The 23,954-nt window shown below is 37.5% G+C and overlaps 1 protein-coding gene across 9 annotated transcripts in view; it reads left to right on the forward strand.

Moving 5' to 3' along the window:
- NAP1L1 (nucleosome assembly protein 1 like 1) overlaps positions 1-17,199 on the forward strand; it is a 39,288-nt gene extending 22,089 nt beyond the window's left edge. For 8 of the 9 annotated variants that reach the window (XM_044455703.1, XM_044455707.1, XM_044455708.1 and 5 more), the window contains 11 exons: positions 4,515-4,656; positions 4,882-4,962; positions 5,270-5,398; positions 6,994-7,065; positions 8,586-8,725; positions 10,456-10,601; positions 12,704-12,723; positions 13,961-14,080; positions 16,130-16,162; positions 16,331-16,381; positions 16,501-17,199. In XM_044455703.1, the coding sequence (XP_044311638.1) occupies positions 4,515-4,656; positions 4,882-4,962; positions 5,270-5,398; positions 6,994-7,065; positions 8,586-8,725; positions 10,456-10,601; positions 12,704-12,723; positions 13,961-14,080; positions 16,130-16,162; positions 16,331-16,381; positions 16,501-16,536 (970 nt within the window). In that variant the 3' untranslated portion in view covers positions 16,537-17,199. The remainder of the gene's footprint in view (positions 1-4,514; positions 4,657-4,881; positions 4,963-5,269; positions 5,399-6,993; positions 7,066-8,585; positions 8,726-10,455; positions 10,602-12,703; positions 12,724-13,960; positions 14,081-16,129; positions 16,163-16,330; positions 16,382-16,500) is intronic. The other variant, XM_044455701.1, reaches the window with a different exon arrangement.
- The last annotated feature ends 6,755 nt before the right edge of the window (positions 17,200-23,954 follow it).

Raw genomic sequence — 23,954 nt, forward strand, 5'->3', positions numbered from 1 at the left:
TGTAACACAAATCATACACAACTAGCGTTTCTTAGATTCTGGTCTGAGTTTTTGCACAATAGTAACCATCCTCATGGCTGTGCTGAAAGCAATCTCTGTCATTAATCTGTTAGTAGGTGCTTCAGCACAGACCTAGAACACTAGCCTCAATTTGGTGAAAGGCTTCCTAGCTTTGACAGTTACAGCGCACCTTCTGTCAGTTCGCAGGTTTCTGCTGATAGATGCTGGCTAAAATAAATTGCTCATAAGTGGCAAGTAGGAAACTTGTTTTCTTTTTTCTAACAAAAAAGTCTTCTCATTTAGATAGATACAAAAGCAGCACCAGTATTTAAGAACAAAATAAAACAAAGTATCATATCAGGTTTGATTTAGAACTATTATGGGGCAAGATTTTTGTGAAAATGCATAGGCTTTACAAATGCTAAATTTGTATGAACTGAAAGTCTTTTGTCCATTCCTGCTGGTGGTCGGGAGAGCCTTTTTCTGTGCAGGTGTGAGACCCCTTGATATATCTTGGACTTGAGAAGTTGGGTGCTGGGTGGGATCTTTTGCTAATGGCTTTTTAGGTGTTCTTCCTCCTATGCCATGCACATGAAGATTCTAAGCCTTTGGGAGTAGCAACTGGAAGAGTAGAATTGCAAGTAGAAATGGCAAGTCAGGAAAAGCATTCTTTCCCTCAGCTGCTCTACTCTAAATCTCCCAAAGTTCTTTTTCTGAACTAAAAAGTCTAAGGGTCATTGTTACATGCAATTGCGTGTAACGTGTAGCCTGCCCCATACCATTTAATTGCTAACCACAATTAATCTCAGATCTGTGAACTTGCTTTCTTTTCTCTCGCAGCATATTTAAGTAACTTCTAATCTGCAAGGTCCTTGATCCAAGATCAGTAAGTCCTTACTGAGTTTCATGATGCTGCTTTTACTGCAACACTATACCTTGTGAGAAAAAATTCAGAAACCAGTTCTTTGTTGCTCCAAGTACAGTAGTTCACCCCTAAAACATTTGTAGCATGTTAGCTGAAGCATTTTGAAGCAATTTAAATTAACAGGTGTAATGTTTTTAACTCTTAATATTTGCATGCTTTTTTGATTTAAAATATTTTGCAAGTGTCACTTGCCTCTCTTATATCTAGGGATAACAACAAAAAGTACAGATTTGGTATAGGCTAATGCATACAGTGTATATGGTGTAGCTTGGCTAAATAGTTTCAGAAGAAGTCTTAATTTCTTCCTGCTCAAGATGCCAGTTTATAAGTTAGCCATCTAACAATCATTTTCAAATTGCTGCTTACTTGTTAAGGAAACTATTTGTATCAGTTGTCTTAAAATTTAATTACTGTAACCTCAGTGTTCAGTAGTTTCATCCTTTTGTCCATCTATAACTTGCCTTAGAGGTAATAACATTGAAGCAAAAACTTTTATTGGGGGATCAAGTTTATCAAACTAAAGGAATAATCTTGCTTAGCTGTGGAACTCAACTTTTCTAGTGGTCAGTGTCTCCTTGCCAGCAGATGGAACTATAACTGGTTGGTCCACAGTTGCCAAGAAATGTAGTGTACGGGTACCTCTTTGTTGGGGGCTTGTTTTGTTTTTTTTGCTGTAAGGATCTTACAGTTCTTAAGTGACAAAAGCAGAACTCTATGATAGTTTGGGAAAGAGAGAAAGCTTATGGAAGTGCATTAGCACAGTCTACCTATACTTGGTGCCCTCTAGATGCCATGGTGACACAGATGCTGACAGATGTAGTCCTAATACTGCTGGAGTATACCAAGTTTTGGGAGGCTGCATTAAGTGATGCATAACCTGCCTCTGACATTAATCACTGAATGATTAGTATTGTTTCATGGATTTTGTTGAATACTCTATTTTGACATTAGCAATTATAAATTTACTACGAGAATGCATAGGTACTTAATTTGAGGCAAGCTTATATTTTGGTTTCTCTGGTGTGTACTAGGTTGGAAGTGTTTTGTTGTGTCAGGAAATGCGGGTTTTGTTTTGTTTATATGTTTGTTACCCTTTAAAAGTAAACATAATACATGTAAGTAGCACCAGCAATACATGATCTTAAATATTTTTACTGTTGCCTTATTTGCCTGCCATGGCACTTTGCAATAACTAGTCCTTGTTTTAATGGATAACTATAAAGTTTGTTGCATGTAAAATTGCAATAACATACTAATGAGCAAAGCTGATTTAAAATTAAGCAATCTCTTATCCAAAGCTTTGATACCAATCAACGAGACTTACTAAATTGTTGCAATGATTCTGTAGTAGCTGGTTAAACATTAAAAAACATTTATGAAGAAGAAAGTACTGCAATAAACACTTCCCCCTTATATTCAACCATCCCTAAAATTCCTCAGAAATAACATTCTGAAAATATTCTAAACGGCTACAGCCATTTGCTGTGGTTCATAAATGAAACAAAAAAACCATGCCTTGCACTTGTTCTCCAATCATGAGCAGTCAGACAGGATATCCCTCTTGTAAGACACTGCCCTCTTTTAATTAGAGTGTTCACAGATCTGTCTGCTCTCAGAGAAAACAATGAGTAGATTAGGTCATGGTTGTTCCTAGTGGTGGTGCCAATTTTATGCTTATGCTATACGAACAAGGCTACTGAGTTTATTTTAGATAGATACAGTTTATACTAGTAGCATTAATTAAAAGTCTTTATAGTAGAGGCTTTACTTGTTTTTAGAAATCTTTTGTGGAAAATGAAAGCTTCACAGCGATATATAAACTCTTCACCTTACGTATTTAATTAATCACTCTACAAAATATGTTATAATCCCAAATTTTTCATGAAAATAATTTTTTTCTGGGTCTTCACATCTTAACTTAAATTATTGTTCTTGTTATGTAATGGTGTTTTCTTTCCCAAAGTTAGCTGTGAAGAAGGCATCCAGCAATGGGTTAGCTCCCTCTACCGCCAATGAAAAGCAGGAGTCACATGACAGGCTTCTTTCTATTATCTGAAATCCTGGGTTTCTCCCTGTTACGCTTCCCTGCCTCATATTTTTCCAAAAAAATAATAATACAAAATTCTAATAGTTAAGGCTCAGTACTGGGTTCCACCATCATAGATGGTAAGCTTAGGTACATCCAATTGCTGGATACCTTAAATTTGGGAAAGAATTATTGCCACTTACTGTGAAGTTTCCTTCTACATTAGAGTGGACAAGGCATCTAATATATCCTGTGATCACATGCTGAGTCTACAAGTTATTTGTAAGCAGTCAATCTGCTTTTCCATCAAACTCTGCTGCACTTCCTTGGAGAGGGGCACTGTTGTTATTCTTATTCTGCAACTTTGGATTTTCCTTCTGTGCTCTATAAGGTCATCATGTGTCTCAAAATGTGAAACTTCAGACAAGAAGGAGTGGAGGACCAAAGATAATATGAAAATCCCCTCTTATGGGTTTCCTGCTATTCCCAATGGGTTAACTCACAATAGGTCATCCCACAATAGAGAGTTAATCCATTGTTGGATGTCTTTGTCACATGTTAATATTTTGACGGACATATTAGTGGAAATACTTCTAATTCTATTGTCGTGTGTGTCTGCCCATATATGTATTTGTTTGCATGTGCACATAAGTTCATCGGGCTTTAAAAAAAAAAACTGGAGAAATGGTAAGCCTTCCATTAGTGTTGCAGAAGGTTTTAATGGTTGACTTTGGGCACTCTCCTATTGCTGAGATAGTAGAATGATCTTGCTATACTTCTCCTTTGCATTTTTCTTATATATGGAGAGATATCATAGGCACCTTTCAGTTCCTGCTAGCAAGCTTTGGACTCTTGGCATGGAAGGAGTGCCTCTGTAGTTGCTCAATCATTGTAAAGCTAGGTGGCATGGTGGCAGAAGATGAAGGACTAGGCTTAGTTTAAGATGTTTCAGTAGCTAGGATTGACCCTATTTTTTTCATCCTTGTTGCAAGTTGAAATCACCAGTTTGGAATACTGTAGTGAAACTTTATCTGTGTGCTTCATCATTGCCAGAATACGCTTTCACCTTGGCATGCATTGAGTTAATTAAGAAAAGCAGGCTTTTAAAATCCAGAGAAATCCAGCACGGTGCCAGCAGTTGAACACTTGACTTTTATATATCCTGAAGTCATATGACCTGGGTTTATCATTTTGGTTAACTTAATGAATGACATGATAGGGTACTAACTTCTGATCCGCATGAAGTGCACTTAATATATTGCCTGAATAAAGATAATAGATAATTGCTTAATTTAACTTTTTGATTCTTTTAATGATAAAGAAGTATAGGTTTGTAAAACTAAAAAGAAATTACAGCATTTAAGTTAATGAATTTGCTTTTACTGTAATACCTGTTTATGAATAAGCCAATGGCTCACATTCTAGTTCTTTGATTAACCTTGGATATAAAAAATTAAAACACCACAATCAAAACAGCATATTTAAGGAAGCTTTCTATTCACAGAGTGACATGATGTATGATTGCTCTTGCTGTAACACTGCAATATAATTCCCCTTTTCCAGCTTGCCTAAAGTAGTTAAAAGACGTGTGAATGCACTTAAGAATCTTCAAGTTAAATGTGCACAGATAGAAGCAAAGTTCTACGAAGAAGTTCATGAACTGGAAAGAAAATATGCTGCTCTTTATCAGCCCTTGTTTGACAAGGTAAACTTTATGCTTATATTGTGTTATATTTGAATGATCATAAGCAAATACATTGCTTTATATTTGAATGGTAGTGAGTGAAAATGGCAAATGGGACAGAATTCATGTTGGATCAGTGATTCTGCAATTTTGTATTTGTAAGTTATTTGTGCTTGGTTGCCTTTGATGTGTATTGGATCTAAATAAATTACGGTAACCTAAAATAACTATGATTTAAACTTCTAGAGGAGTGAAATCATCAATGCAGTTTATGAACCTACTGAAGAAGAATGTGAATGGAAAACAGATGCTGAAGAAGAAATTTCAGTGAGTACCTAAAACTGCTTTTTAAAAGAGCTTTTGTTTACTCATGTTTTATTGTTTGGAAATAGACTCATGCTGTTAATAAAGGCAGACAAATCATGCAATTCTTAACACTGTAAAGTGGGCTTTGTTGGTTACATGAACATTTCTAAATAGCTCTTGAAAGGGTGCGTACCCTAAATTTAGCAATGTATAGCTAAAAGTGCAGTATATAATTGAAGGTTTGTCTGATTATTGGAATAACACTTAATCTCTTGATTAGTATGTGGTACTTAAATATTAGAAAGAGTAACTTCTTAATTTTAACAAGGAGGAAATGAAAGAGAAGGCCAAGCTTGAAGAGGAGAAAAAAGATCAAGAAAAAGACGATCCTAAAGGAATTCCTGAATTTTGGCTGACTGTATTCAAGAATGTTGACTTACTCAGTGATATGGTTCAGGTAAAAGAATACACTGTTAATTTTTAGAAATGGTAAATGAAGTTTCCAGAACGTCAGGAACCTGATCATTACTAAGGCATTTCTGTTCAGCTTTGATTTCCAGAATATTCCAAGAATAATTCATGTTCTTTATCATCTGAACAGGCCTTTACCATAAAATCTTATGCAATAAAGACACAATACAACTTTGCTTGAGCAACTTTGCATCCAATTAAGGAAGCATCTAGTCCACCACTCCAATACTGCTACTCCAGTTTTTTTGGTGTGCTGGAGCATATTTCAAACAGGGCATACTGTGGACTTAAATGAGGCCACAGCAGGCCCCATGCACACAAGCACACAATCCAATTCTGACCCCAGTTAGATCAGACCAGTTTGATGTCTGCCCCGTTGGATTGAGATTTTGATAGGAAATCTCTGTCTTCGTGATTCCTATTGACTTCCTTTTTAAATAATCAAATGTCTATTGCTTATCAAAATAGGAAGTTTATAAGCATAGTTCCCTGTGTGGTAATTACACCGCCATATTTCAGACAGAAAAGTGCTGGATGTGTGTGTTATGTGACTTTCAAATTTGTATGTGTTTTTAAGGAAATGAAAAATAGCTTTTTTATTTCTTGATATAATTAGATGAAATTTTCACAGTTGTTCAAGCTTGTCAAGTCTCAGTTTCAGTGTGGTATTCATCCATATCTGAAACACACCCCAGTCCAAAGCATCCCATACATGGGGCTTTAGTTACCATATTAGTTATCATGACTTAATTGTATTATAATATATTCTTAATAAGTATATCTTAATCCTTTTAAAAAACATTTTAGTGAGTGACCACTTCCACATCCTGTGGCAGTGATTCTGTGAGTTACTTATATATTGTGAGAAATGGTAGAAGGTTTTGTCCATTCTGTTGCTAATCAATTTCATTAGATGCTCCTGAAGTTCAGTATTAGACCTTTGCCCATCTCTTAGATCCAGTTTCTCAATACTATTCATAATTTTAGAAACTTATTTCTTACCCACTTAGCCATCTCTTTTCAAATTGAGAAGTTCAATTCTATAATCATACACAGTTATATATTTTTCATACATTTTGTTTAACTTGCATGGTCTGCAAATCATGTGAATGTAAGATAACTAAGTGCTGTGCCTCCCACTGCCACCTTTACTGACTTTTATTTACCTGATATGCTAATAATCATAGGTGAATGAAAAATCAGACATCAGCGGGGCTAAATTAATGTACTATAAATTGAATTCTTTCTGAAAAAGGTGAACATCTTTACAATACCACTGTTGTGTATGCATAAAATAGCAAAATTTGCCCAGTCCTAGCCATGTGATATGCTTTTCATTTCTCCATAAACCTTCATTCATGTTTTATGGGAATATTTCCACACTGGGTATGTGATTGCTGTTACTGCCCGATGAACTAATTGTATTGGTGAAGTATAAAAATATAATTTACATGATCATCCCAGTTTAGTGGGGTTTGCTTCCTTTTCTTATTTTATACTGTTTGTGATCACTCTTTTGTAAATGCATCAAATAAAATAGGCACAGAAAACAATGATATTAACTGCATTTTTATTTTGTAGGAGCATGATGAACCTATACTGAAACACTTGAAAGATATTAAAGTGAAATTTTCAGAGGCTGGGCAGCCTATGGTAAGACTTTAAAAAACCCACTTTTAATAAGAATAGTAATATTGAAGTGACTAAAGTATTTTGGGTCTAGTAATCAACTGTGACATAACTGTGAACATTTTGCAATGAGATGTTTAAGATCAGTAATACTTACGCAGGCCATCAGTTGGCACCAATGTTAACCCAGTTAAAACAGTTAAGGTTCCCTGCTTTTAACTAGGATTATTAATTTGCTCAAATCCTGCCAGTGGATATTTGCATAAGCCCTGAGCAATGAACACAAATGTGTGAAGTATCCTTAGGAACTGCTTGTGGAAACTTTCTCTTTCCAGTTAGGCATTGCCATGTGGCTTTTGTTGCTGACAATTCTGTGGAAGCTAATGGGGTGCCCACCAGTGAGAATTCACTGAAAAATGAGAAATTGATACCATGCCACAAACAAGCAAACTAGGACCCTTTTTTATGTACAAAGTTATAATAAAACAACACTATCCATACTAGCTTTCCCTACAAACAAAAATAACAAATTTGAGGCTGTCATACTTCAAACACAGCATGAGAAGTCAAGATGAACTACAGAAGACAATTAGGTTAGAGAAAGTTGAAGGTAGAAGAAGAAAAGGAAAACCAAATATGAGATAAGTTGAATCCGTAAAAGAAGCCACTGTCTTGAACTTGGAAGAGCAGAATGGAGCTGTCATGGATAAGACATTTTGGAGGGCTTTCCTCAATAGGGTCACCATAGTTTGAAAATTATTTGACAGCATATAACAGCAACAACAGGGATGTAGGTGGCACAGTGGCTTAAACTGCTGGGCTGCTTGATTGAAAGGTCGCCGGTTCAAGTCTGCACAACGGGGTGAGTTCCCGTTGCTCCATCCCAGCTCCTGCCAACCTTGCAGTTTGAAAGCATGCAAATACAAGTAGATAAAAAGGTACCATTTCGGTGGGAAAGGTAACAGTGTTCCGTGCACTTCAGTGTTTGGTCTTGCCACCCACATGACCATGGAGACTTTCTGCTGACAAACACTGACTCCCTTGGCTAGGAAACGGAGATGTGAGCACAACCCCCAAGAGTCAGACATGACTGGACTTTAAGGTCAAGGGGAAAACTTTACATTTAACAGCAGCAACAACATCCATAATTGGGTCGGGGGAAGACGTGGTACTTCAGATGACAGTGAACTTCAGTTTTCTAACTGCTGGTCATATGGTTCAGACTAAGGGGAGTTGTAGTCTAGCCACAGCTGAAGAGCCACCCTGGCGTAGACAAATAGTAATCTGGCAAATTCATTTGAATAAGAAATGGAACTTAAGTTATGGTACTCGAATGATGCTGGATTCAGATCTCATTAGCACTGGTCACGGATGGGGATAATGGATGTTGTAGTCCAGCAGCATCTGGGGATCCAAAGTTTGGAATGACACAATTATGAACTATGTATACACAAAAGTGTAGAATGGATTTAGTACAAATTGTCATCTGTGTTTTAATGACATATGAATCAGTAATCTCTAATGCTACATTTCTATTTTTAAAGACTTTTACATTAGAATTTCACTTTGAACCTAATGAATATTTCACAAATGAAGTAGTGACAAAAACATACAGAATGAGATCAGAGCCTGATGATTCCGATCCTTTCTCCTTCGATGGACCAGAAATTATGGGTTGTACAGGGTAAGTTTAATACTGTGATAAAATAACTGACAAGCCACTGTCTCTAATTTATTTTGAAAAGCTAGTAGGCTACTGCTATCCTACATTTACCCTACTTGTTTAATATATGAATTATTTGCAGCTCATTGTTTAAAACTATCAATTCCAAGAAAGCTATGACAGTCAAAAGTGTGAGTGTGTGCATGACTGTGTGCGTTTGTATTTTGTGTGTGTGTGCACATGTGCATGAAAGCATATGGGACCAGAAAAACCTTGAAGGAAAAGCAAAGGATAAGAATACCATAGATTCCATTAATAGTAGGTACTGTTAAATGCTCAAGGAAAGGAATAATTCTTTGGCCAAACCCAGATGCTAAGGAAGTATTTATCACAAATTATGTTTCTGACATAGGTGTTTATGTCCAAATTAGGTTCCATAGACAAGATATTAGCATAGACATCTTTCTGGTAGCAGGTCTGTCTCAAGGTATTTTCTATACCACTGCTGTCTGAGCACAGAACAAAGTACTGCTTACGGCTCCAGATGTTGGATTTCGTGCCACACGTTTCCTCTTGCTGGAGATAGCATGTATTTTAAGCATGCAGAGAATGTTATTCTTGTTTTTCATGGACAAATCAATGTAGAAATGTCTACAAAGGAGAGATGAGGAAATGTTTTCCACTTTAAACATGACTTCTATCATCTTTGGCAGCACTCTTCAAAGAATTCACAGTGGATTACTTGGGGCTATGCAACTGCAGCCTTGCACTTTGCATAGGTGTGCTTGGGTCTCCTTTCTTGGTGGGAAGAAGGGTAACTTCCTTTCTGCCTCTGCATGTTCATTATTACCTGTTCAGTTATGAGTTCAGGCAGTTCCCAGCCCGGGTTACAAGCGAGTTCCAGTCCTGTGACTGGAAACTTGTATGTAAGCCAGATCATGCACAGTTGGCCCTCCACATTCATGGGCATTAGGGGTGCAGGACCCCTGTGAAAGTGGAAAAGCTGCAAATATCTCTAAGCTGTTCCCCCACCCCATCCACATTCACCAATGAGTCCTTTTTGCGGCAAGGAAATGGTGGACAGATATCCCTCCCTGGATGGGTGGGACACGAAGGCCTGCTTTTGAGGTCACTCCTTTCACTTTTCTTTCTCTCTATGGTGATGCTTTGGAGGCCTTCCCTCTCTCTCCCCTTTCACTTCATCTCTACTTTATGGTAGCTCAGGTTGTTCATCTCAGGAGCTGCCTGTGTATAGATAGTAATCCACTCAGCTGTTGACTTGCAACTTTTGGTCACTCCTAGGTTTAATGCCACATGTAATGGTAAACAGAAAAGTGATAAAGCAATTTGCTTGGTTGTTAGAACATCATCTGCAAATACAAACAAATTAGAGATTGTAGAAAAGATACCAGTTCCCAGTGGTAAGATCAGAAGGCTTATTGTCATGGAGGGAAGATGATTCCACAGAAACTGCCATTGAAATCCAACTACGCTTTCATCTTAAATTGTATGGCAAGTGAGATACTGAAACAATATTGTTTGATTCATGCGTGTAATCCTGCAATAATTTCTAGCCATGTTCAGGTCTATAGTTATATCATGTTAAAAACAGAATCTAAGTGTGCTTTGTTAGTGATAGGATGGCATTACTATTTTGGGCTTGGTGTGTTTCAGTAGAAAAAGTTAATGTTAAAATTAGCCAAGATTAATACATAAGTAGATTCTTGGTTAGTAACAGTGTTATCCTGCAGGTGCCAAATAGACTGGAAAAAAGGAAAGAATGTTACTTTAAAAACCATCAAGAAGAAACAAAAGCACAAGGGGCGTGGAACGGTTAGAACAGTGACAAAAACAGTTTCCAACGATTCTTTCTTCAATTTTTTCAGTCCTCCTGAAGGTAAAATCTGTTTATTTACTATACTTGTATGTTGATTATTGGCTATAAGAACCCCTAAAGTCAGATACAAAAGAACTGATCAATAACAGCAACAGTAAAGTAATTGTATCAGCCAGGTGCAAGGTTAAATAATCAAAACCTGGTGAACTAAGAATGTATTGAGGCCATCCTTCAGGTAGGATGACTTCAAACTATTTAGGACTTTTATAGGTAATTACCACTGTAAATCATGAAAATAATTAGAAGCTAGCACAATTTCTGTAATTATATTCTTGAAATGGAACCTTGTCAGTATCTTAGCCACTGCATTTTGCTGTAGCTGCACCTTTGAAACACATTCTAAGGACATTCTACACGGAGTGCCTTGCAGTAATCCTACTTGCATGCGACCAAGACATATGTAACTGCAGCTAGATGTGAATTTCTTTTTAGAGGAATGGTGCAGTCAGTGCATAAGTCACTGCTAGGCACAGGAATAATTTGCACTTTTAGGAACAAAGCTGGGTCAAGTAGAGCTCCCAAACTATAAACTATCATTCAAGAAGAATGCATGCCCATAAACGTAAGTGTATTCACAGATCAGGATGAGCACAGAAGGAAAGATGCAGAATGCTCAATATACCAGTCCCCTAGCCCATGGAACAGTGCACTGTTCCTAATACCTACAATAGAAATAAATGAGAAGGTGGGTGGGTGGGTTAGTCTGTAAATAAGGAGCGTGAGGATGCTAGGGAAATGGCAAAGCAGGATTTAGGAAGTGGTGCATAGGGAGACTTCAGTATATATGGCATAGAGTGGACCACAAGATGAAACAGATCTGAAGCATATTTGGAGAAATAAAAGGAAAATGAGCCCATGTGAGTATATATTCTGTATTCTGACATAATGGGATTGCAAATAATCTCCCTTCCTTGGAAATGCTACAGAAATCACAGCGTACCTTCTGGTTTATAGGCTTTTGCTTAGTAGCAAACATTGATTTGAGAATGGAGAACTTAGGAACAAGACTTCTCCTTAGACCCTTGCTTCCCAGTACAGTACAGTTTTACTCTCTACGCATACAACACAACTGGTCCATCTTGGGCAAATATGTTAATGTGCAGGTTCAATTGGAAGTGAGAAAGAGAAAGCAGGCAGAATGGGAGCAAGACCACCTGCTCTGGAAGTCCATTTATGGCACCAAAGTTGAGAAGGGTGAATGCTAGGAAAGAGCAAGCTAAGAGGCTAATAAGCCCTGAGCAGTTTTGAGAGCTGTGTGACATTCTGTCCATGTAAAGCCCCACAGGGGAGGAACACTGAAAGAATTTACTGAGGGTGTGAATAAGGGGAGACTTGAACATCAGAATGAAGAGTTAAAAAAAAAAAACCCCTCCAACCTTCAGTAGCTTTTCAGTTGGGCTTAGGCTGAGATAGAACAGAACAATCAATATCTTGACTCTGGAAGAAAGTTTCTGGCTATGGTTCTGGCTACTTGACTGACTTAAAGTAAGCTAGCAGAATGTTAAAAAGGCCATACATGCATGAGACAGAGGTGTACAGAACAAATGTTTCTGTATGTTCCAAGGATTCTTGGTGTGGGTATGCTTGGGGTTTTGGCAGTATTCTGCCAAAGGTCTGAAATGGCCAGTTTACAGGTACTGTCATGGTTCATGGGGTAGAGTAGTGATTTTGGTGGTTGGGTATGTATTTGTATGTATCAGGAGTTTGAAGAATTCAGTTTCTTTTAATTTTAACATTTCTCATTAGGTAGTAACCCCCTGCTACAATCTCGACCTCATATTTCTGGATGCTTCTTGCTCTTTGTGCGTCTTACCAACCAAAAATCTAACATGTGAACCTACATGGATTCATTATACTTGAGCTTTTCTGTAACACTGTATTCCTAGCAGTTGTAACCCTGAATTTATTGACCTCCTGTCCAGTCAGTAATTGCTCCAGAAAATGGTTCAAGCATTCCTAACCCTAACCCCACTGGCAAAACAAAAGAAGAAAGTGAGAGCAAGCTGGGTGCTTGATCTTTTGTTGCTGTTGTTGTAGCAGTAAAATCTTAATACTTCTTCCTTAAAAGTATATAATCATGCATCTTAACTTCTTCCTTACAGTTCCAGAAAGTGGAGACTTGGTAAGCCTTTTCGTTATATTTTCCTAATGAGAAGAGTAACGCAGGACATTTTAAATTCGGGATGTTAGCAATTAAAGTAGCAAAACACATATTTTATCAGTGATAAAACAAGCAACATAAAATGTTCTTCCTTATGGGTATTAAATTCTCTAACTTGCCCAAAAGAGCCAGGGGGACTCATCTAGATTTTTTTCCAGATATTCTTCTATGGATAGGAGCTTCTGATCAGAGAAGTTGCTCCTGAGTAGTTTGTTTTTGCTTGCTACACACATGAGCACATGCAGACTACAGAGGCCACAGTGAATGAAAATTAAAATGAACCTATTTCACATACATGTTCAGATCATGTTACACATTGGCAAGTTAGTTATTTTTATGTTGGTGGCTCTCTCTAACTAAAAAATAAGTAAATTGTAGAGAAGTATTTAAGTGCTTGTCAAGGGGTGGGGGTGATGATGATAGCTGTTAATTTTATTTCTTTACCACCCAATAGCTGAAGCACTCTGGGCAGATTACAACATTGCATAAAATACAGTAACTATGATCTAAAATACAGATTTCAAAGTCATATTTATATATGATTTTTATAAAATCATAAAAAGTATAGTATCTAATTTAAAACCCTATTTTAAGGGTTTAGCTTACACACATTAAATAGCAAGGTCCATTAAGCAGCTGATATGATGTCCTGATATTTTATTACAGCTAATTAAATGCCCTAACATAGAGGACGGTTTTAACTGAGCACGGGAAAGTTCAAGTTGGTGCTAGGTGGTTCTCAGTGGGAAGCTTGTTCCTTAACTTGGGGGGTCACCACTGAGAAAATAATAGCTGGTAGGTCATCACTGGCTTAAGTGGCTGCCAATTCTGTTGGTGAAGCTCCAAGATAACTGGCATTTCTGAAGAATAAAAGTGGAAAAAAGACAGATGAGTTAAATATAAGGCAATAACATTTTTAGTCATTTTGAGTTTATATTACATGAATTTAAATAATATTTAAAGATATCAGACCAAAATTAAATGTATTATTTCTAGCACCTAAACTTCAGAATTCGGCACTTGTTGGGAAGGTAGAAAGAGATTATTTATTTAGTCATATTTTATAATGACTTAATTTTTCAATCATATGCACAGACTAATTAGGAAAACCTGGCATTATCAATAAATGATATGAGCATTTTGTATTATGTTTATTAAATGCAAATTCATGGAGCTGTGAATTAATATATTTGTGCAGGATGATGATGCTGAAGCCATTCTTGCAGCTGATTTTGAAATTGGTCACTTTTTACGAGAGCGCATAGTTCCTCGATCGGTATTGTATTTCACAGGAGAAGCCATTGAAGATGATGATGATGTAAGTGATGCTTCTTTCAGCTGTGTCTAAGTGTTCTTGAATAGTAGTGTAGCTGTATCTTAAATTAAGCCATGATTCTTGCAAAATATCTCACTACGTATAATTGAACACTACACAACCAAGTGCATGTGACAATACATGGGTTACATGGAATACAGCAAGCTAGAATGAATTCGAGACTCAGTTATCTTCAGCATATTTCCTCAAGAGCTGACTTTTGCAACCATGTTTAGAGTGTTTTGCCTTCCTGTTCAGCAGGGATGGTGATCAGACAAGAAAGAGTTTTAGTGTCGTAGAATGCAAATTTCAGTCCAGGCAGGTATCACTTATTAGTAGACATAGTAAATAAGGAGTTTTGAATAAAAGCACAGTAAGAATTGAAGGGATAAAACCACTTAATGGGTTCTCTAGTAACCTATGTTAAGATTGGACCAAATACTTCCTACTTTTGCAGGGCTGTTGGTTCCATGAAAAGGTGGGTATAAAGGGGGTGGGGGTAGATTTGAAGAATTTTCAGTTGCTGGGTGGGCTTAATTTAGAAAATGTATCTAAGTAAAAATGATCCTTTGTTACATTGTTATTAAAGTAAGTCCATTCCCACCTGCCATTCTTAGAGATGCCTGTCCTGAAAAATCTAAACTTGGGGGAATGGTTTTGGCTAAACCCCTAAAAGGCTTAGGCAGATCTTTCAGTCCTTTGCTACTTACTTGGATTTCAGGTTAACGATTTTGGGGTGGCGGGTGACAGCAACTTATTAAAAACTATTATTCCTAGGTATTTAAAAAGAACCCCCAAAACAAACAACCCCACCAAATTTGAGAAGCCAACATTTTAAAATACCAAAAGCTGTATTGAAACTATTTTGTGTTAGTTTTTCAGTGAGATACTATGTTTTGTTGTTATTACTTAAAAGTTAATGTCACTCTAGTTTACCTCAAACAAAAAATTTTTCCAAGTTGTCTTTGTCTAGCGGCTTAGGCAGATAGAGTAGCTGTCCTCATGCCATCTGAACTTAGATGTATAGTGATTCATGATAGGGACCTTCTGTGCTGGAACTCTTCTCCCAGGAAGCTCCCCAAGTACAATCTGCTGAAAAAAGTTTTTATTCAGCCTGCTTTTGGCACACGCATACAAGATCTTTACTGATGCCTTTATCTGTTTTTTTTTCTGCTGTCTTCCACTATTGTGTTTGCATTTATGATTCTTATAAAAATATTTTTAGAGAAACCACTTTGTCTTAAGATGTTTAAGACCGTCTTAAGAGCAATATTGGCATAAAAATAAATGAACCTTTATTTGTCCCAGACTATTTTATTTGCAGCATTCTAAGTACTTTAATCTTTGAGTTATTTGCTTTAGTTGCATATATCATATTCAAATTAAAGTCCAGTTTTATTAAATCACTACAATATAGTGTTGATACAATTCTTTTAAAAGTAGAAGGGTTTTATTGCCTTAAAAGTAGGACTAAACCAGTCTTTGATAATAGCAAGAATTGGAAGGAGAAATGGGATCTCCAATCAATTGAATAGTATAAAGAAGTTTGGAATATAGTGGTTAATGACAAGTTTACATATAAGATAAAGGTGTGAAAAAGGGATTGAGAAAGAAGAATAATTTTAACAATATATGGGGTTTGTTGGAATATGTGAATATTGATCCTATTCTTCATCTTTACATATCCTTCAATCTTTTTCAAAACTAGTCTTAATAGAAAATATGTGCCAGAGACAATAATTCCTGTCTAAACTAGTTAGCTACAAATCTAAATTTTGGCATTGGAGCACATTGCATGTTTATTAAAAACTTAAGACCCACCTAAATTCATATAAGGATTTCTGTCAAGTAAGTCTTCAAAGAATTGAGGATGACTTGGGGTTTTATAACAGAGCTTTAAAAGCTACCATACTTTGCAAAATGGATTTTGTGTGGTTTAAGATTGACATTGGATGTTTGGAGACAGCTACAAGCCAAAGGCTTCAATTTTTAGAGTGTGATCTTGATGCTATTGTATGACTGACTCTTCTTCCCTGCCCTCTGTGTTTTCAGTATGATGAAGAGGGTGAGGAAGCCGATGATGAGGTAAGTTTCATGGTAGGGCAGAAACATAGACATATGCTTGGTTTTCAGTTTGCAGTTAACTGGTTCCAATGCTTAATATAAAGCATGTGGGCACCACAAAAAATACTGACATGCTGGTTTACTTTCAACTTTGGTATGCATTATACAAAATACACTTTTGTGTTTCAGGAAGGGGAAGAAGAAGCAGATGAAGAAAATGATCCAGATTATGACCCGAAGGTAAGTTATCAGTATTTATGTTCTTTGATAATGGCTTTGGGGAAATGACTGTAATGTGCAGGGTCCTGTAGCTCACCTGTAGACTTCATACTGATGTGTCCCTTTTTTCTCTTCAACAGAAGGATCCAAACCCAGCAGAGTGCAAGCAGCAGTGAAGCAGTGTGTATGTGGCCTTGAGGATTAACTGCACTGTTATAGCCTGTACACAACTATTAGTTACTTACAGCCTTATGTTTTGTATCTTGGTAGAATTAAGTAAACATTTTGTTAAAACAAACTGACAGAACCCGTTTAAAATGTAGGTTCCTTGTACCTAGCATTTTAATAGTACTTTTCTGCCAATATGTAGAATGCAGTAAATCCTGAAAGCATGAATAGTTAATTCATTGCTATATATAGTTTGGTTCTTGTGAAGTCTGTTGTCATGTAGCTATTAGACTGCAGCTGTGAAGATACCTGACTGTTGACGGAGACCACTATTTGTTTAGAAAAGATCCTTTCCTGAAGAACCAACCAAAGTATTTTTCAGCCCAGTAGTTTAAATGGGTTTAAGTCTGCTTGCACTAGCTGTGCCTTCATTACTTCGTTATAGAAATGACAGTGACTCATACTAATTAGAAGATGACATACATTTTTGAATTTGACTACATCCATATAATCTGTTAATTTCCATCAAGACCACACTGAACGTTCATAACTGTCTGCTTGTTTATGCTCTAGGTTTTTGTACTTTGTGATGGTGACCTAAAGAAAAACTAGAGACATCATATTAAGGTTGTTTATCACTGGGGTGTGAATAAACCTAGTATTTTCAGAAATTAGTTGTGTACTTGTGTAAACAGATTTTTCCTGTAAAATCTCTTATAAACAGCAAACATAATTAATGTGGGAAGCAGTTGCTGAACAAGGAGCCAGTGCATCAGCAATATCAAAAGAAGCTGCACTGAAATGCCTCCAGTGACTCCACCATCCTTGCACCAGTTCATTTCAGTAAGCCTTGCTTAAATAACTTCAGGGGACTTTGCTCAGATTTATATCACGCCTCTGCTACTACCAGCTTTTCTGCCTAGGTATTTCGACAAGGATATAATGATTCATTAAATTATTGATTCAAGTAACTTTTAACTTACTTTTAAGAACAGGAGTGGAGAACCTGTGGCCCTCCAGGTGTTAGACCATAACAGCCATCATTCCTGACCAGTGGCAGTGCTGATGGGAACTGATGTCCAACAACAGCTGGGGGCCACAGTTCCCCATCTCTGTTGTAAGGTGATGCTGCTGCTAACAACATTCTCAGATTATTGTGAGGATAATTTCTTGTCCTTTCAGAACCTTCACCTTTACTTCTTAGAACAAGGCATTATAAGAACAAAGGCATCGAACACACAGTAGGGGTACATAAGATTTTCCTTTAAACCATTGGTCTGTTTAGCTTAGTATTATGGACACTGATTTTTCCAGCTGTACCTGTACGTGCCAGGACTTGACCCTGGGTCTTCCTGAATGCCAACCATGTGTCCTAGCACTAAGTCTAAGCTCTTCCCAATATTCAGTTGCTCCTTAAAAAGAGAGGTAATTAATGTGGCCTTGCTATTTGCATAGTTGTTAAATGCTGCTCAATTCAACTGCATACCAGAGCAGAAGCAATTGTTTCTACTTTTAACCAGATACAGGCAAATATAGGCAAATAACTGACTGATCTCTAGAGAACATCCAGTCTGAAGCTAAGACATGCAAAGTACTAAAAATAAGTATGTAATGTATGATGGGCAGTGTAACAAAAAATAAATCCTGTCATATGTAAAAGACATTCTCAATTCATGGAATGAAAGAAATTGTCCAATCTTTTTCTAGGAATGGAGTCAAAGCAGGCTATGCCTAGGTTGAATAGATAAAGTCAAGGAAGGATACATACTAGTTTTCAGCCTGAGAAATGTTCCACATCTGCAAACAGTTTGCAGGTCACTTAGCAGGGCTTGATTTGAAGATGAGCATTATATTAACCGAAGCATGCTATAGCTGCCTCATAGTGGGATGGTTTTTGAAATAGTAAATAATAGTAATTGAATAGTAACATCACTGTAATAGTAATGCTGGGATGAGCACAGTGATACAGAATGAATTGCTGTGATCCAAAGGACAATGCATTGTTTCAAGTGAATACTTTAGGGATGTGAAATCCCTTGTGCTGTTGCAGCCCCAGTGCCACCCAAAAAGTTGATTCTGAAAGCAAAGATAACCCTTTAGCATAGTAGTGGATAGTGCTTGAGGAGCTGCGATTGGAAGGGCTTGAAACAGAAGATGCTTAGTTCATGACTGCTGTTTTTATACACCAGTGTCGCCAATATCCAGAAGAGCAAGCTCTGTTTGACCATTAAGGAAATGGATGTCTCTTTATGCTGATTTGCACGAGGAACAGCAAACATAATCTTAACTAAAGTAGCAGATTGTTGATTTTTTTGTGTCTCACATTAGAAAAGATTTGATTTTTGCCCTGTGAATAAATCTACTCTTGATAAAAGAGTTCTGCTTTATAAAATACGCTCCTTAGACATCCTTCAAGGCCATAGTTTTCCAAAGCAGCCTCCAATACAAGATGTACAAATCTGTGTCAGTAACAAATGGATAAAATATATTTTTAAAAAGGAACCAAGTAGGGGAAAGCTGTATATATCATTTAAAAGTTTTTGATGAAAAGTTAAAGAAACCAATAGTTTTTTTAAGCTTCTTAGCAACAGTCACTTTCCTGCCCTCTTTTCTCTTTAAGTCATCTGCCAGGGCAGTCAAGGGTATTTTTGTCCCAAAACGGTTGGAATGGATTCCATTAATCCTGGATCTGAAAAGCAGCCACTCGTTCCAGAACTTTGCTCAATTAAAAGGGATTATACAGTACGGCAATTATTACACACTATAAGGAATAAATAATGGCCTTTTTTGGAAAGGACTAACTCTAAAAGAGTAGACTCAGTTCTGCCCCTTCAAAGAAGCATCTGTCGCTTCTGAGTTTCAATTCCCACCTCTGCCCTAGAAAAAGCCAAAATCAGTAAGGGTCCAGAATACAGATGACAGGCCCCAATCCATGCAAGAAGCTTCCTTAGGTCCTCAGGTTGTGCGAGAGGAAAAGCTTCCATTAAAGGCAAGGTGGTGACCTAGCTACATCTGACTCAACTTTGTGATGCTGAAATTGGGAAAAATGCAACAGACCTTACTCATAAAATGTGATGCAAATTGGTTATCGTGAATCTACTTGGTTCCATTATCTGCATGCCTCTTGCTGTACAAAATCACTCTGCTGGAAAGTCTCACCCATGTTCAGTTGTATTTGTTACATTGCTATTTCATGTCCTTCAATTTTCAGAATACCAACATACATGATTTGGTTAAGGATTTTTAGGATTAATTGTATCAGGGGGCCAGATTATCTCCTAATTCCAAGCAGTCGCTGTAGCCTTGGCACAACTGCCTTCTGAAACTACAGGGAACTCACCCACAAAGCTTAGAAAATTCAGGAAACATAATTCTTTGAAGGTGGATCATACAAACTAGTGCCACCATTCTATAGAAATTGTAGGTAGTCTGAAAGTCCAAGCGGCTCTGATTGCTAATACATCTACAATAATGGAGTTATAACTGGCTATTAAACCCACAGATTATTTTCTCCCCTTTGCATTATAGAACAGCAGGTGTGCTGAGCTTGACATAATTTAAGTTCCATGATGGACATAGAATCATGAAATCAAGTTTTCCCAGACAAGGGTGGTATCAACATGGGTATAGTAGTGTTGAAGTGGTCCTTCATGGTCTCTGTGCATCACACACAAGGTCTTCAGTGTCTGCACAAGGAGATTAGGAAAGCATGCCAGAGTGGGCAGGAGCCCATCCCCTTCTGGTTCCCAGATATATAGCAGAGGGGTTCCTGCCCAGTCCCTCAGTTCCTTTTCAACCACCACTACATAGATACGGAAATCCTTTGCTGCTGCCAAGTACCTTACCAGTAATTCCTTATTTCTCCTTGCCTTCCCCTTTCATGCCTTCTCTCACTACAGTCACTCTGTTCCATTAAAGAAAAATAGACTCTTTAACAAAAATACATTCTTCCTACACAGCTTTCCTGTTAGCCCACCTTCCCCCTTTCCACCTTTCCATCCATGTGATAGTGTCCATGGCTTTTCATAGTTGCGCCTCATGTGAAGCTCATTTGCTGTCATCAGCCTTGGAGTCCTTGACACCATCTCTGTAACACCGTCTGTTAGCTTGGTGATGTACCAATGAAATCCATCCTGTTGTCTATTCTCAATACTGGGTCGTGTCTACTATACTCAATACAACTGTTGGACATTGTACCTGATCAAAGCAGGAATTCCTATGGTTCAGGTCCAAAGCAACAGATTCTAGTTAGAGCTTCCACTCTAGTCTTTAAAAAAACTTTACGAGAAGTTTGCCAATTCAGTTCTTTTCCATGCACTTAGCATTCCTCAAGACTCCATTCTTTCTCTGTATATCAGAGCTACAATGTTCTCTGCATATTTTAAATAGCTACATTTTTCTGCAAGCAGAAATTTGTAGAAAGGATTAAAATGTGGGAAGTTGGGCAATTAAGAGTCCTAACACTATTTTAATAATAATTTCATATTTGAGCTGCTTCTCAACCAATTCATTTGCTGCATATTATTCAGTATGGCAACTTAGGTCTTTAATGTGTAAAAACTTTTTTAAAAGTTCACACACAGCAATTGCATATTTGGCCACTAAGCTGGCAGAATATAACCAGCTTTGGATGTAGGATGACTGAATTGAAAGTAAAATTGAATTGAAAGCTTATTTATATGTGTACTTGAAGCAGGGGCTTGTGCATACAAAAAGAAACACAAGAAATGGATGTGAGCTCACATTTCTCAAATGTCTAGACCAGCTTTCCCCAAGCTGACGTTCTCCAGATATGTTGGACTACAACTCCCAAACAACTTGGAGAAGGCTAATCTAAGTTGGAAATGAATGAGTTTTGACTTTCAAAATGATCACTGAACATCAACTTGTATAATGAGCCACGGGGTTTACCTGTTGATATTGTTCAATTTGAATTAATCTGTCCAAGTATCAAATAATACATTTGTAATACAAATATTACAGCAATAGCTTGGGAAAGTGAGAAATATCCCTTTCAACATTAATGTCAGAATAACATCAAGCTCTTGAAAATAGTTTTATATGTGATTACACCTGGATTGTGTCAGTTACGATTGTACAGAGAAATTCAGTTGGGACCCCCTTTACAGGGAGTATGGGGGAAAAAAGGTTTAATTTATTCTGTTACGGAAAATCTTTGGTTCTGTTACAGTATTTAGGTATCAGGGAGCTTGCTATGTTTCTGTAGGAGCAAAAAGTACTAAATCTTGTGCTGCTTTGCAGATAACATACTGGCATTTGGTCCAATGCCTGAATTATCTGGGCACATTGAATGCAGTGTTTTGGCTAAAGAAAGCAAGGCAGAGTAAAAGACATGCCATGTTATTATGGAGAGCACAAATGAACACAAGATTTACTTGGACACAAGAGGGCATCTGTGTGCTATTACAGTACTGAATGCTGTATCAGCTGTACAGTCTGCTTGTTTCTATATGATACCATGAAGGTGCAAATACAACTTGTAAAACTGCAGTACTCTTTAAGTGTGCTTGTGGAACACTGGATCACAGTGTAATTGCACTGCTTGGGTGTATGAATATGTAGAAATGTTTACACTTATGAGAAATCACTGTCTAAACATTCTTCAGATTTCTGTGGTTTGTTGCATATTAAAATGGCATCAAAAGTTCTGTTTATCTGAATAGGACTGGGGCAAGTATCTTACTGGAGTAGAGTTAGAAGAGGGCTGTCCCCAGACGGAAAACTTCATCAGACCAGCACAATGTAATGCCTGCAGCCACCTCTCTGCTTCCCAGGAGAATTCTAAAGGAGATCTGGGATGGCAGAACACTTGGGTAGCTACATCTCCATTGCTCCCTCACGCATTCAGAAATGCACAGTGGAGCTGAGGTCCAATTTTGACACTCCACTGAGTACTGCCTGCTATCATTGCTGAACTTTCCAAGGAGTAGTAAAAGTAATGGGAGGGTGGACAAAACAAAAATAGAAACTAGTGAAAGATGAGTAGAAAAGAACATGAAGTTCTATAGACTTGGGGGAGTGGGTAGCTGAAAGAACTTAATTTGTGGGAGAACTGAGATGTGCAGAAAGAAAAACACTGAATGTCTTGCTGCTCTTCATTTGTTTATTTTTAACCCACTGAATTGGAACTGTTAAAAGCTTTCCTCTGTTTAACCCAGTAATGTGGGTTTGTGAGCTAGTTATAAAGTGGCCCTCATATTTGTGTTACACATTCAGTTATGTTAGTGGGAAATCCTTCCAGTACATAGACTTTAAAGAGGGTTAATGGCTTCTACAAGTATCACTAACCAGTTAGAGCAAAAGTGTATGTTGTACTTTCCTTCCATATATATCTCCCAACTCTTTAAGCAAGGTTATTTATAGAGAGGCTTCAGGAAGGATGAATTGTGTTCAGGATGCTTTGATTTCTATCTCAGCTGCTCTATTCACAAGGATAGATCTGCACACTCTTACTGTTACCAGGAGATACTTGGGTGTAAACCATTGTTTTCAATCAATATTTAATAAATCATAGCCTTTATCTTTGATTTCTTACCTCTTTTTTCTCCCTTTGTCACAATGTAAAATGTAGCTTAAAACACAACTTTATTAATTTTATTTATTAGAATTTTATCCCTCTCCATTAGGCATAAGGCTGCCTGAGTTGGGTTACAGTTTAAACGTATAGAGTAAAATGAAAATATAAGATACAAATGTAAAAATAAAATCTAACAATCTAAGAAGTAAAACCACGCCATTATAAAACTCTACAGAACCATACATCAGCATGAAAGGCACAACAAGTTACAATCAAGTATTAAATATTAAATCATTAATTCTAGCAGTTAAAATACCAGGAAAGTAAAAAGATCTTCGCCTGTCACCAAACAAGCAAACAGGAAGTGAACCTCCCTGGTGAGCTGATTCTAAAGTCAGGGTGCCACTGCTGAGAAAGTCCTTGTAGCCACTCTCATTTTCTGAAGAGGGGACACTTTGAGAAGGGCTTGTGATTCCCTAAGGGGCTGGGTAGACACTTGTGGGAAGAGGTGCTCCTTTAGAGACCCTGGCCTCAAGCTGTTTATGGCTTTAAACACAAGATCTCTGTCATCTTCACTGCCACGGCATAGGCTCAATAATGAGTTCTGCGTTTGGTCAGATTTATCATGAGTTTTTCTCCATCTGTGCTGTAACCATCTATCCAGTTTCATTGTCCTCACCTCTGGTTTATACCAAGGCGCTGAATGGGCTCCTCATAGGGGATGAGGGCACTTGGGTGTGATTGTGTCCACTGCCCAGCCCTCTCCATATTTCATAGAGTAACCTGAGCTTCAACAGGAGCACCAGCCATATCAGTTGGAAACACCCCCAGAGCCCTTTGGAAAACATCCAGACCCAGAAGTCTCTGAGGTGGAACATCCTAATAGGT

The sequence above is a fragment of the Varanus komodoensis genome, unplaced genomic scaffold (assembly GCF_004798865.1).
Source record: "Varanus komodoensis strain SLA01 unplaced genomic scaffold, ASM479886v1 scaffold8, whole genome shotgun sequence".
NCBI lineage: Eukaryota > Metazoa > Chordata > Lepidosauria > Squamata > Varanidae > Varanus > Varanus komodoensis.